Source organism: Oryx dammah, unplaced genomic scaffold (genome assembly GCF_014754425.2).
Source record: "Oryx dammah isolate SB20612 unplaced genomic scaffold, SCBI_Odam_1.1 HiC_scaffold_3, whole genome shotgun sequence".
NCBI classification, from domain to species: domain Eukaryota; kingdom Metazoa; phylum Chordata; class Mammalia; order Artiodactyla; family Bovidae; genus Oryx; species Oryx dammah.
In genome coordinates this window covers 39,499,557-39,515,701 of record NW_024070187.1, presented here as the reverse complement: position 1 = coordinate 39,515,701, position 16,145 = coordinate 39,499,557, and the positions used below count along the sequence as shown (strand labels likewise).

Genomic DNA, 16,145 nt, shown 5'->3' with positions numbered 1-16,145 from the left:
CTCTACTCAAGAGCATTTTCTTCTAAACGCCTCTGTTCTTCTCTGACTGAATTTTCACATATCCCTCCTCTACCAGGCTGTTAGCTCCTAAGAGGCTGATTTACCCTAGAAGAAAACAAATAAATCCTATGAATAAAATAAGGATTTGGCATCTGGATTATTTATCTAGGTCTTAAGAAAGGGTTACTTTCTTCAAAAGCCCAAAGCATAGCAAAGGCTACTTCAACAATTTCACTGTTACGTTTATTGATTACAACTTTATGAATTGATGGCTTAGTGACATATATTTTTTTGTGATCCATTCTTGTAGTTGGATTTTGAGTAGTTTAAAATGTCATAAATGAAATATAATAAAAACAAGCTATAGATGGAATACTATTGATTAAAGGACTTTCTTCAAAACTAGGTCAATGAAACATCATTTCAGTTCATAAAAGATTTCTCAATATAGTGTGATGATGAGAAAAAATAAAAATTCTTAGTGTCTAGTATAGTATTTTTCTTTTAACAGTCATGCAAAACTAGATAATTCAATTACTTTTTATAAATACAATTTCAGCTTCTTAAAAATAAGGAATCAGCAATTATCCATTCATTCAACCTGCAAATATTTAATGACTACTCAGGGCAACATTACATAATTGGAGTTCATTAGTGATTCAAAGTATAGATATGTTTATACCCTCATGGACATTTTATTAATAAAATGTCCAATTTTACAGTTAAATTTCCAACTGGTTTGTTCAATGCAACCTTTTTTAATACTGTGCTATTCAGTACTAAGATTTCTGAAATGTCAATATTAACCACAAATATGGCCAAACAAATTCTATCACTTATCATAACTAAAAAGCTTCTTCACATATTTAGAATTTTTAAAATTAAATGATGAATTCAAAAATTCATTTATTATTTTAAATTCTCAGAACCTAGAATACTTATGCTGCTGCTGCTAAGTTGCTTCAATCATGTCCAACCCTGTGCGACCCCATAGACGGCAGCCCACCAGGCTTCCCTGTCCCTGGGATTCTCCAGGCAAGAACACGGGAGTAGGGTGCCATTTCCTTCTCCAATGCATGAAAGTGAAAAGTGAAAGTGAAGTCGCTCAGTCGTGTCTGACTCCTAGCGACCCCATGGACTGCAGCCTACCAGGCTCCTCCGCCCATGGGATTTTCCAGGCAAGAGTACTGGAGTACTTATAATGATCATTAATTGTTCAAATGGCATTCAAATATATTTTATTGTAACTTGGTTTGTGTTGAATCTGCAATTAATTTCATTGATAACTATTCCTGCTAAAATACAATAAGACATAATGAGTGAAGCTATTTATTTTTTTTTTAGAAAATATATGCTCAAAAATTTATAAAATGAATTCATGATGAAATAATTTTTAACTTTATATGCAAAATAATAATTTAAATATAATATAGCAATGATGCATATATTATTTCATATTGCAATGTGCCATGACTTACTTTCACATGGCAATCTATTGCATTTATAACATAAGCAACAGAAAGCTGAACTATGCTCTTCTGTATTTATCTATTTATTTCTAACTTGTTCCAAAAAAAAAGTATTTGAAACAAAACTTATATGGTCATTTACATTGACTTAGCAGCTAATTGGTTTTTATGGGACTGTCTAGCAATCCATTAAGGCACAACGTAATTGCCTTCCTCATTCAAAGTGACAGATACACAGGCAGGAAAATATTCTACCACTGATAGATGTCAACCAGTAAATTTTAAAATGCTTAAAAATGTCTATTTTTTGTCTTCAGTAGACAAACAATAAAACAATATGTACTTCCTGTAAACTTTTATGTCTCTAGGACAAATATGTTTTGTGTTTTATTATAAGAACTTTATAATATATTTGACAAACGACAAACAACATACATGTCAAAAACTGCCTTTCTTCTTCAAATAAGAGGTAAGGATTAAAACCAGATTATAAAAAACAAGGAAGAAAAAATTAGTTTTCAGGTGAAGGTTAAAAAAAAAAGTAAATGAAATTTACTTTGCTATTCTCTAATCTTCTACTTTAATAGCAGAGAATCTGCTGAATTTTATAAAGTACAAATTTAAATCCATTGTTCCATGAAGAATCTGATTAAAAACATTCCAGGGTTACAAAAACAGATAGTGCAGTGGCTGAGATATATTTGCATGCTAAAGATAAAATCCACCATAATTAATAGCCTTGCAAATGCTAGCCCTTCATAAAAGGAAAACTCAATATTTTGAATTTCAAAGTAAAAATTGATTTAGAAAACAAAAAATTTTATAAACCCTATATGATAAAAGAAGCCTTTTTCATATAAAAAAAAGTCAGAACCTTTTACTCCACAGAATCTACATGAATAATTCCCAAACATTTCATCACTGGGTATAAGTATATCTGAAAGCAATTTGCTGTTACACTTCACCAAAACCAGAAGGGAGTTTTAGTAAGAAGTTCAATTTTAGTTAGAAGACAATTTTCTAACTGCTCCAATAAAAATATTCACAAGTATGCTTAACCAGTTAAGAGCTTTCCTCCCTATTCCTATATATCTTTTTCTCTTGCTCTCTGATTATTGCTTTTTAAAAAAATATGTTTTCACACATTTAGAGTTCCTAAAGAATAAACAGCTACCAACATACATCACATTCTGGTGTCTATTTCAAAGATGGTAGAAAATAGGAAATTATCAGTAAATCTCTCTGCTGTAACATTACGGACACTTAGAATATGGGCATTATATGCAGGTATAGCTGGCCTCTGTGATGTATAAATATTCTACTACAGTTACCAATGAACAGATCTATCAGGAAAGTATAAGACATACAGTGTAACTGGGTGATTAAAAATTCCAACTAGTTCCGAAGACATTTACACTGAATTAAACAACATTAGTTTATTTCAGCTCACTAGCCTTCAATACTCAAGCATTAGTTTCAATAAATTATTTTGACAAACTCTAAAAAATAACATCCACATGCCAAAGCTGAAATGGCTCTCCCCAAGAGGCATTTATGTTTTGTGTATGTATAGCTATAAAGATTAAAAACATGTAGTTCAGTGAGCTTTATATAGGCTTGGGTTAAATTTAGACTCTGCCACTGATTAGCTCTGTGGACCTTGCAAAAGTTACTGTTGGTTTCTCTCTGTCTCAGTTTCTCTTTCTGAAAAATAAGAAAATAAACCCTGCTATAAATGTTTTGGTATAAATCATGAGATATAGAAAACATATATGGTGTGTTAATAGTGGGAAAAGTAAAAATGAGGATATATATGTGTATATATGTAACATATAACATATGGCATTATATAATATCTATAGCAAATATTAGTTACATATAAACACATGGATTATATAAAGGAATAAATCTGATACATGACTTGATCTCTAATATGAAATAAATATTTATGGTTCAAAACACATTTTTAAACAAATTAGCAAGACAGGTTTTTTTGCAGATAACTCATAACTGTATATCAAAGACCTACACTCATGCATCATTCTTATGGAGGCTGAAAGAGCAATACAAATGGTTGCTGTTTCCATGATCAACATGATCAAAAAAGAGCACTTTAATTTGAAAACTGTCTGAGAAACTCAAAAAAGGTTTTTACACCACCAGTAAAGTATGAGTTTGGACTGATTGTTTCTGTAACATACAGCCCAGATGCTGATTATACATGGCAATAAAACTGACAGTTCTTTGCATTTTCCCCATCTGCTTTCAACATAAATGGCAAAAACAGCTGCCAAAGAATAGAACAGATTTAATGGGGGTGAAGGCTGGGGTTGCAGAATGACTTTAGCTTCTGAGTCATGGACTACTCAGAGGAGACAAACATTCTCATCTTAGGTAATATCAGCCCTGCATTTGTAAAAGAGGAAGCAGTAATATTATTTTGCCATCAGAGATCCTCTTGCCTGTTACACAATAATTCTAAATAAGTACTTTATATTTTGGGGATATTACTTCTAACTTTAGTAGTAAATGCACGCCATTGAAATCTTTTATATGTCTCTACCTAAAATGACCCAAGATTATTTTTGACTAGAATATTATTACTGTTATGTAATTGTGGTTACCAGAACTTTTTAAGTTTAATAAATATCTTTAACAGCTGAGTGAATATTGGCCTCTAGAGGGACATATTTCACATATAGCTGGCATTTTTGCCTTAAGACTATGTCCATCCTAATTGATTATCAACAATTCCTATTTTGGGATGACTTGTTCCTGAAAACTGTCCATTTCCTTAATCTTATTTTATTTCCTGTGATGTCATTCTGGGTATATTTCCCTCAGTGCAAATTTAATTGATGTTTTCATAGTAAAAATAACTTTTCCATTTGGTCTTTAAGCATTTAAAGTAAAACAAAAATGTGTGTTTGAGCTCCTATTGACCTCGTATTTCAGGCAATGACATTCTGAATGTGTTAAAATTTGTATGTACGTATTTATATGGACACATACGCAAATGCAAACAAAAGTGCACTGAATACACAGAATCACATAATTTAGATTTAGTGGGGAAAATGGGCTAAGACACGTGACTCACCAATTTCAGGGTGACAGAATACAGATTCATAATGCCAGTAACAATCAGTTTTCGTATATAAGTTTTCCTTCACAATCCAAGAAAGACAAACAGAAGTTTTGCTGCTTTGTTTTTCATTAATAACTAAAATCTTTTGGATGCTTAATATAAGTTAGGCACTGAACTAAGTCTCCTATTTGGTAATAATTTTAGTTTTAAAAACATTATGCAAATTACCTTTAATGGGATAACTCAGTGAATAGATAGCTACCAGCTTTCTCCTCGATGCCTGCATAGAATTATTGCCCGAGTCATCCGTTATCTTTCCTCTAAAGTTCAGGTAACACTATGATCGCTTGTATATGAACTATACAAGATTTCAGCTTACTCTTTCAGGCTGATTATATGACCTTCAATCAATAACTTGAGAATGAATAACACTTTGTGCCCCGGCTGTCTTCATTTTTATGTTAAAGTCTATGCAGCTTATTCATATCTTATGGGTTTTCATTACTTTCCTGTAGAAGTTTCTAGTAACTCAACCACAACAGCACTTGAGTCACTTCTTGGAATAACTTCTTACTACTATCTGCTGCTAAGCCTGTCTTTATTATACCTTCTACAGACTCTTTGTATCAAAAGTGGATTCTCTACTCCATGTTAGAGTGATTTTTCTAACTAACAAAGCAAATCATACTACAATGCTCAAAATTTTCCCTTCTATTCTATTGTCATCAGGACAGTGATTTTTCAAGATGAGGCTTTCACTGTATTTTCTAACCACTAAAACTGTTTTAATTTCCCGAAAACATACAACTCTTTAACTTTTCCGGGTCTTTGCATATACTCTTTCCACTCTCTAGAAAGCCCCTGATTTCTCTGCTTGCAAAACACATCCTCATTCATGAAGATTCTTTGAATCTCCCAGGAAAATCAAGATATTCCTTCTTCTGTCTTCCCATGCATATGTATTTTATTACTTATCATGTAGCTTTAAAAATTTCTGTTGTATAAAATTTAAATTCTCTATGTTGTAAACATTTGAAAGCTAAAACTGTGACCTCTCATCTGTAATGCCTGATGCAAAGTAGGCACTCAAAAATAGTGTTGATTATGCAGTACATGAAAAAAAAGTTACATTTCCACATGTTATTCTCTGATGCAATAATATTTATCAGACGCCTTGGAATTTTTAAGAGAAACCAGTTGGAGCATCTGCTTTTACCTCTCTAGCCATTTTAATACTTCTTTTTCACTAATTCATTTATAATTTTATCATACCCATTTTCATATCTTATCTAATATTACAAACGTTTGATTCATTCTTCTATACTTTTCTCTTATGAAAGCCATTGTGGCTTTCTGCTTGAATGTTCAAACAACTCAACAACAACAGAAGAACATAAAAGGTATGTGTATACATGCATGTAACATATAGTTTATAGATATAAATTTTTGTGAAATTACATACAAATAAAAAAATCAATATATTGAAAAGGCAACCAACAGAATGGGAGAAATATTTGCAAATCAAATATAATAGGGATTAATATCCTAAATATATAAGGAATTCACACAACTCAGTCACAAAAAGGCAAGTAATCAAAATAATCATTAGAGAAATGCAAATGAAGAACAGTGTGGTATCACCTCACACCAGTTAGGATGGGTATTATCAAAAAGATAAGAGAAAAAAAATGTTGGCAAATATGTGGAAAAGGGGAAACTACGCACCATTGGTGAGAATGAAACCATTATGGAAAACAGTATGCTGTGCTGTGCTTAGTCACTCCGTTGTGTCCGACTGTTTGCGACCCCATGGACTGCAGCCCGCCACGCTCCTCTGTCCATGGAGATTCTCCAGGCAAGAATACTGGAGTGGGTTGCCATGTCCTCCTCCAGGGAATCTTCCCAACCCAGAAACTGAACTGAGGTCTCCTGCACTGCAGCAGATTCTTTACGAGCTGAGCTACCAGGGAAGCCCCCAAAACAATTACAATTGCTCCAGCAATCCCACTCTTAGGTATATACCTGAAGGAACTGAAATCATTATCTCTAAGCAGTATTTGCATCTCCATGTTTTTGCAGCTTTATTCACTAATGGCAAACTATGAAAACAACCTAAATGTACTATGACAGATGAATGAAGAAAGAAACTGTGGTATGTATACTATGGAATATTATATAGCCAATCAAAGAAAGGGAATACTGTCATTTGAGACAACACAGATAGACCGGGAGGGTATATGCTTAGTGAAGTAAGGCAAACAGATAAGTACAAATACTGTATGCTTTCACTAATATGTGGAACCAAAAAAAAAAAAAAGAAAAGATGATTTCACAAAGTAGAATAGTGATTGGCAGAGGCTGGTGGTTGGGGAGGTGTATGTCAACAGGTACAAATTTTCAGTTATAAGAAGAGTAAATTATGAGAGTCTAATATACAGCATGGTAACTACAGTTAATATATTTCAAATATTGTATACTTGAAAATTGTTCAGAGTAGAACTTAAGCATTCTCACCAGAAACAAAAAGAGTTAATTGTTTGAGGTGATGAATGTATTAATTATCTTGATCTTTGTAATCACCACACAATGAATAAGTATATCAAATCATCATGATGTACCCTTTGAATATATGCAATTGTGTTTGTCAATTATTCCTTAGTAAAATTGAAAAAAAGGAAGTAAATTGAGGGAAATTGATGCATATAATTTTCTTATCACGAACCTATGCTCTTAAGAAAAATGAATTTTCTTTACAAAGATGATTGCTCTTCTATTTAATTTAATAGCAATTAATGATATCAAGATAATCAAGATATGGATATAAAATTGAGAATTTTGCCATGATAAAGATGAAAACACTCCAATGATTATTAGTGAACTCAATGGTCTCTGGAACTACAGATACAGTTTAATCTATAAATGTATTTTACCAAATTTATCTTATACTATTTTGCTGTGGAACTATCAAAATTGCTGTAGGGATTACACTAAGCATGGCTACTGATAACTAAGAATTAAGTAAGATGTTTGTTCTGAGGAAACACAATGGTGATCTTTATTTTGTATATTGAACAAAAAGCTCTCTGCATTCTGCAGGAAGTAAAATTACTATGTATTTTTTTAAGCTCCTAACTTATAATGGAATCATGCTATGAAAACTTCAGACAGATATTTGTTCAATATTGTCTAAATAATAAAAGGAAAAAGTGAAAGTGAAAGTCGTTCATCATGTCCAACTCTTTGCGACCCCACGGAAGAGACCATGGTATTCTCCAGACTAGAATACTGGAGTGGATAACTGTTCCTTCTCCAGGGGATCTTCCCAACCCAGGGATCCCGCATTGCAGGTGGATTCTTTACCAGCTGGGCCACCAGGGAAACCTCGAAAGTCGAGGTAATTTACATCTGCTATAAAAATTGGTCAAACTACATATTATATTTATTTTTAAAATTTATTTTCAAAATCTGCATAATTAAAAGAAAATGAAACAATTACACAGCATGACAGCTATACTGTGAGCTAAGCCATTCCTGAGTACATGTTAAAGTAAAAAAGTCATGCTTGATTTCATGAGACCTTGTAACTTTCCTAATAAGCTAATATACAATAGGCTATTTAAAAACATATTGACCAAATCTAATTTATATATCCCTACCATGGTATCTCAGACAGTAAAGAATCTACCTGCAATGAAGGAGACCTGGGTTTGATCCCTAGGTTGGGAAGATCCTCTGGAGAAGGGAATGGCTACCCACTCTAGTATTATTGCCTGGAGAATTCTACGGATAGAGGTGCCTAGGGGGCTACAGTTCATGGGGTTGTAGAGTCAGACTCGACTGAGCGACTAAAGCAATAACTTTTTCACCAACAGAAACTCAAATAACTTTGAAATATGCAGATTCAAAATTTGACAAGTACAATTAATTGAAACAAGGGTTCAAATGCAAAAATAGCATGCAGAAGAGTTAAACACAAGAAGAGTGCCTAAACAGAAATGGAGGACAAAGATATATTTTCTAAATCAGATGTTCAATGTCAAACATGCAGTTTATAATCAGACACGGCATTCAAGAATCATTCTCACTTTCATTTCTTTATAAATATGCATGCAAATGATCCAGAGGAAACAAAAGGAAAAAAATGTACTCCTAAACTTCATATCCAACCTCCAACATTCTGAATCTCTTTGAGAGAGTCTTCTTTACTACTAGCAGAGTAAAAGCAGTGCAGTGAGCTTATACCAGAAAGTGAGTTCCCTTTCCATTTACTAATTGTGTGCTTAGTTGCTCAGCTGTGTCCTACTCTTTGCAACCCTTTGGACTGTAGCCCTCCAGGTTCCTCTGTCCATGAGATTTTTCAGGCACGAATACTGGAGTGGGTTGCCATTTCCCATATCCAAAACAAGCACTATAACTTGAGAGTTTGCAACACATCTTAGAAAACACTGAGGCAACCTTCGTAGGACCTGACCTGAGAACTTTATTACCAGAATTTCCCTTCCCAAAATTTGAACACAAATTTGAACAAAATTTGAAGATCAAAGACAAATTGTATGGTTCCCAGCTTTGCAGGCCTGGAAAATGCAACCAAGATTAAAAACAATAAGAACTAAGAGTGAACAAGACATACTAAATTGTCACAACCTATGTCTAAATGTCATGTATGGATGTGAGAGTTGGACTGTGAAGAAGGCTGAGCGCCGAAGTTTTGATGCGTTTGAACTGTGGTGTTGGATAAGACTCTTGAGAGTCCCTTGGACTGCAAGGAGATCCAACCAGTCCATTCTGAAGATCAGCCCTGGGATTTCTTTGGAAGGAATGATGCTGAAGCTGAAACTCCAGTACTTTGGCCACCTCATGTGAAGAGTTGACTCATTGGAAAAGACTCTGATGCTGGGAGGGATTGGGGGCAGGAGGAGAAGGGGATGACAGAGGGTGAGATGGCTGGATGGCATCACTGACTTGATGGACGTGAGTCTGAGTGAATTCCGGGAGTTGGTGATGGACAGGGATGCCTGGTGTGCTGCGATTCATGGGGTTGCAAAGAGTCAGACACGACTGACCAACTGAACTGAACTGAACTGATGTCTAAATGTCCTCTGTGATTTATGAAATTTCTGTATAATGGTTTGGATAGGTGATATGCCACAGAAAATCTATAACTGGATTGAAGAGAACTAAATGTCTACTTTATAGCAATCTATCACATGACATTCAAAATATTATACCTCAAGATTTAAGAAATTAATTCAGAGGATTTGATATACAGAGAATCAATTCACTATTAATGATTTTGTCACCATGGGTCAGACCATCCATGTATAGCCTTGCCTGAGGTATTCCATCTGTATGACAACAAGGTGCTCAACCGGCAGAGTTCAAAGCAGCAAAGTGCTGGACAGCTTCTGGGGCAGCAACAACTTCTTTCTTCTAAATCTAATTCTACCTGATATTATACATTCTATTTTCCCTCATCTATCTTCACTAGTTGATTCTCATTCATCACATTTTCTTTTATTATGAAGAATAGAGGCTTGGAGGCTCTCCTGAGCTTGTGTCCTAGATCACCCACTCATCCCCCAATACTGTTCTTCTCCCCACCCACACGGTGCTAAGTTTTGGGACAAAATTGGTGAAGAAAAAAGATATGGTCCTGCCCTCCCTCATTAAGCTTGCAGTCTAACAGGGTAGTTTGACACTAACCAGAATATTGAATTAAGTTGTGATAACTTCTATACAGACAAAATCTAGGGAGATATGAGATTATTTAATAGAGGCTAGGAAAGAAGACAACGGTTCTAGATGTAAAGTAATACAAACACAATTCCTATACCTTCACGCCTTGTCTTTCTCTCTGCTTGTTCCCTTCATATGTAAGTTTCTTAACGCGTCCTGCTTTCTGATATTTGCCTCTCCTGATTTTTTTTCATTCATTCCTTTTATGATATTCCAACAAGCTAAGCCACATCTACCTTTTTTTGGCAGCTGGCTGGAAGATGGAATATGGGTTTTTGAGCCAAAAAAAATCTAAGGCTGAGGCAGTCTAGTCACTTCACAATTGAATAACATTTTTTTTCTTTTTAAACAAGATTTCTTAATTGTTTTGAGCATGGTCTGTTTTCTTTCCTTTTTGTTTGGTCTCACCACACAGAATGCAGGATCTTACTCACAAATCCCTGCAGTGGAAGCACAGATTCTTAACCACTGGACCACTAGGGAAGTCCAGAGCCTGGTCTTTTTAAAATAGCAATATGAAGGTGTCAGCTTTCAAGGGATTAGAAATGTCTGATAACTTGCAAAAAAAAGAAATTCTACTGATAATTTATGGTAAAAATCCAGATTGAAAACATTATATGAAAACTATGAAAGGAGTTTATAATGTTCAGTTCATTATGTATTAAAAATATGGAACCCATAACAAATTTTAAAGAAGATGTTGCCCAGCTTTATTTCTATATTTATGAATCTTACTGATTCTTTAATAAAAAATAAAAGAGTAATAAATAAGTCACTAAGCTAGTAACTTGTGCCACTATAGAGAATAGTAATGGGGTATTTTGTTGGAGTTGAAGATCAATAGGATTTATTACCAGATGCTCTACTGATAGAGCTGATAATGTAACAATCAGAGAAGTAAAATTCACCTAGAGCTTTGCATGTTTCCATCTCTCCTTTATTATAGCTTTACTTGATACACCATTTCCTCAACACAAACCAACTCAATGGGACATATATTTAGTGTAACTTACAGCTACTAATTTCTATCATCATACAGAAATCTATAGAGCATGCAACTGTAAGAAAAGCTCTATGACAAAAAACAGACTACATGAGATAAACTATTTGAAAAGTTTCCTGTTCCTTTCCGTCTGTTATGTCACAACTCACTCCTCTTTTCTCAGTCAGCAACAGTATTTTCATCTCCTTTCCTATGGTCAGGATTTGAGCAGTTTCCTTCTAGGTCCAGAACAGTCTTGCTCCCACATACATCTTAACTCTCACACTCTCCTGACTGTGTGTTAGTCACTTAGTCATGTCTGACTCTTTGTGGCCCCATGGACTGTAGACCACCAGGCTCTGTCCATGGAATTCTCCAGGCAAGAATACTGGAATGAGTAGCTATTCTCTTGTCCAGGGGATCTTCCCAACCACAGGGATCGAACCTGGGTCTACTGCATTGCAGGCAGATTTTTTACCATTTAAGCCATCAGGGTAGCCCCTCATGACTCTCTAAACACATTTTTACTCTCTGATTTTCTAAGGACTGCAGATTTCTGTATCTCAAAATAAATTCAAATCTGCCCTTTGCAGTGGCAATTGTCTTCTTAAGAAATCCCTTCTTAGCCAAACTCTTCAAACTACTCCATATCTGTTCTCTTCAATATTCATCACCTCTAATCTTTCTTAACACTCTGAAAAGTGACTCATTCACCTATCATTCTATCTTGAACCCTTCAAGAGTAATATGGTCAAGTTCTGAGACTTATTCTCAGATCTCCTCTTGGTTCATCAGCTGGAGAATCTGACTTGGCATATCATTTTTCCTAGAAGCCCCTTCCTCCTTTATCCATTGTGGCCATCTGCTCTCTTAATTTAGTTCTCTCGGGTTTCTCTTCTCTTTTTCTCCTTTTCATTGGCCATTTGATGCCTTCAACTACCTACTTTGTTTTTTTGTAGTGTCAGTTACTCCAAAGTCTTTGTCTGAAATCATGTCCTGCTCCAAATTATGATAGTCTTTATTATTACAGTATCTCTAAACACCTTATTGGAAATTCAGTATTTCACAGATTTTGCTCACCATCATCTTCCCTCCCAGTTTTTGCACTACTCCTCAGTTTTTCTTACATACAATGTTATAACCACCATATCCATATCCTTCATACTTAAAAATTTGGCATCATCTCTGGTTCATTTTTCTCCATTACTCTCTCATCTCATCAAATGCCAAATCCTATTAATTCTGCTTCTGTACTGGCTATCATGTGTGCTTCCAATCATCATTCCAACTATTACTTCCTAGCTCCTGCTCTCATGACCTCTCCCCTTGACCAACACAATAGAAGCCTCAAGCCTGGTTTTCTCTTCTTTTGCCAAACCGCTGGTACATAGATGTCAGATTAATCTCCTTGGAGATTCAAACTCCTGTGTTCGAACACATTGCAAAGAAGATTTAGATCCTCATACTATCAAGCGCCTCCATGAATTAGTTTCAACCTACCTTTTCAACTTTATCTTTTCCTGAACTCTCCCAGATACCCAGAACCCATCAAATGGAGTTCCTGCTTGGCAGTATTTTAGATTTCCATTCTAATTGCCTGCGCTCATCACGTTAATTACTTCTGCAAACTCTTTCCCATCTTTGCAATTACATTCACTAATTATCCTTCAAGGCCTATCTCATTCATTACCTCCTACATGAAGGCTTCAACAGTCGAGGTATCATTCATTGAATGATTACTATCTTCCAAGCACATGACGGGGCTTCCCAGGTGGCACTAGAGGTAGAGAACTACCTGAGAAAGCAGTAAACATGAGACGTGGGTTTGAGTCCTGGGTCGGGAAGATCCCCTGGAGGAGGGCATGGCAACCCACTCCAGTGTTCTTGCCTGGAGAATCCCATGGACAGAGGAGACTGGTGGGCTATAGTCCATAGTGTCACAGAGTCAGACACGGCTGTAGCACGCATGCACAAGCACATGAAGCCCTACATATGTTCATCCTTTCATTGCAAACTAACAACAACCGTTAGTTCAGAGGTAGAGACAATCCTATAAAGGGTAAGTAGCTTGTCTACAGCTTCATAGTTAGTAAAGGATAGGCAGACTTTGGGTTCAAACTAAAGCTTTCGCCCTCTGGTTAACTACATAACCTATTCCACCTTAGGCTCTCTGTAATAAATACCATGAACTTTAATTTTTCCTCTTTTACAATGTGTGTTACTTTGTACCTCATTTCACAGCTTTTAATTTGCATGCCACTTGATAGAACTCTCTGGAGAATGCACGTTGCCTTCCTATAGTAAGTGCTTACTTAATGTTTGGCCTGAACAGATGGACACACAGTTCCGTTATGTGAACACGTACTGTGTCTTTCTACTATTTACTCTGTCATATATGCCTTTGGTAATCTATGGCTGTAAAATTCAATGGAGATGTCTTTTTTGAGGCATTATTTTCCATGATGCTTCCCGTGCAATTCCTAAAGTGAAATGCTCACCACTACCTCTGCCCTTTATCTCCAATGTTTCTCCTTTGCACTTTCCAAGGCACATAGTGTTCTTCTTTTAAGGTTAGCTAAAATATACAAATGTTCTTTATGGCCAAGGCAGTGTTTCCGCAATTAAAAATTTGATGAGAATAATATTATCATGTGCAAATGTTTATTCTATTTCTGTGTCAAGCACTGCAAAGCTATAAGTACACTTTTAAGCACATATTAAATACTTTAAAATAATATTAGTGGGTTTTCTGAGTTAAGATTATTCTCTTATAAAATAGGGCAGTTAATAGGTGAAAAAATAATGACTAGTTCTTGAAATGACTTGATTTGTTTGGTGCTTTCTCTGGAGGCCTACCAGCTTCCCTAGTGGCTCAGTGGTAAAGAATCTGCCTGCAGTGCAGGAGCCCTGGCTCCTGGGTCGGGAAGAATCCCTCAAGGAGTGCATGGCAACCCAGCCTAGTACTTTTGCTAGAGAATCCAATAGACAGAGGAACCTGGCAGGCTACAGTCCATAGGGATGCACAGAGTCAGGCATAACTGAAGCAACTTAGCACGCATGCAGTATAAATCGAGGAGGGCATGGCAACCCACTCCAGTATTCTTGCCTGGAAAATCCCACGGACAGAGAAGCCTAGTGGGCTACAGTCATTGGGGTCACAGAGAGTCGGATACGACTGAGTTACTAAGCAGCAGCAGCAGCATGTAGGCCTATCACAAGTTGTTCCTATTTTATTATTTCAACCAAACACATCAAAAATATTAAATTCAAATTTAGAGTTAATACGTACATACACACACACATACACACATATCATAGACTAGGTGGTTAAGAAGTGATTTCTTATTTAGTAGATATTAAGGTAAAGATTTTTCCTAATGCTCACTTCCCAAGATGATAAAAGCAGCCCACTTTATATCTTATGTGACCTTATTTTTATCCATATGACTTATATTTGGCAAGGACATAGAAATGAACCCAGCAGATGCATACAAAATAGGTATGAAATATTTTGTTAAAAGAATTTAACTTTTAATGGAGGCAGCCATTGGGTCAAATAAGCTAAAATGCTCAGTAATTTAAAAATCTTATATGTTTTGATTTGATCTTTCTAATACTATGTAGTAGATTCATACAATAATTCAAGTAAAACAGTGAGACAGCATTTTAAAATGTGATGTCATGAGGAGAGAGACACCATCTAGTTATCTTGTTTCTATGATCTAGTACTCCACTTTTTCTTTTACTGCCTGCCCCCACCATGCCCACTCAAAGTAGGAATGGACAAGGGCAGATCTCCAGATCCACCTGGAGAGACAAGGTACTCACATTCTTATTTTTCCTAAAGAGCTTAATAACACTTTCTGAAGAAAAGGGCAAGTACTAATTTTCCTTAAAATTCATTCCTTTTAATTCTACCTGAGCTAAAAATACAAACAAACAAAAAAAATCCTAGCCACTTCAACAAGATATTTAATTAAACAGAGTAAGGGTCAACACAATTTTGAAAGGAACATTTGTCTAAGCTGATCGATTGGATTGGCCTTTGAAATACCCAGATTCTCCTAAAGAAAATCATGGCTTGGGTCACTGGGGAGGAGGGGATAAGAGGGAATTCGGGGCACATACATTTCTGTGATGGTCTCTGGCAGATTCGTGGGGATCTCAGTGAGACCCTTCCCACGGCAGTCTACGATGTTGTTGCTACAGGTACAAGCAGCTGGGCAGTGCAAAACACTGCAAGAAGGAGCCATAAATGACTGGTGACCTGTAAAAGAAACAAACAGGAGTTGTATTTTTTCCTGAATTTCTTAAGTGTGCAACCTGTACACTTGGTTCAAATCACAAGCACGTTACTGAACAGAAATGCATGTATTTAAATACCTGATCATATGATGACACTACGTTTCTAAAATATATTTTAGGAAGCATGCATTTATGTCTTGGGATCAACATAGGTAAAACAAATCTACAAAAATGATAATTTTTAAAATTCAAAAGATTTAAGTGAAAGGTTAAATTCTGATTTGAAACTAGAATTCTATACAAAACTATTATGAATTTCAAAAAAGCAGCAATTTCAGATTAATATCTGTATTTCATTTCTAATAAGCTTAGACAGAGCCTGGTCTTGACTGAATTTAAGTAGCTTAACTTATTTTAACTTAAAGAAGGAAAGGAAAATAGCAAAACTTCCCTCTTGGTGGACATAACTGTTGATTCTAAATAAGTAATCCTGTGCAGATAAGTATGGGGAAAATAAATGATGCTAAGTTTGAGTTCTAGGTAGGTTCAAAATTACTGCTTTTTTTGAAGTCGTGATAGTTGTATCATGTCATTCTGTTAGTTGTAATCTAGATGATTTTTTTGACTT

The 16,145-nt window shown here is 35.4% G+C and overlaps 1 protein-coding gene across 2 annotated transcripts in view; it reads right to left on the bottom strand.

The window, feature by feature from the left end:
* The window catches only part of SLIT2 (slit guidance ligand 2), a 405,585-nt gene that overhangs the window by 111,864 nt on the left and 277,576 nt on the right, over nt 1-16,145 (bottom strand). For both annotated transcript variants that reach the window (XM_040237917.1, XM_040237918.1), the window contains exon 9: nt 15,401-15,539. In XM_040237917.1, coding sequence (XP_040093851.1) covers nt 15,401-15,539 — 139 coding nt within the window. The remainder of the gene's footprint in view (nt 1-15,400; nt 15,540-16,145) is intronic.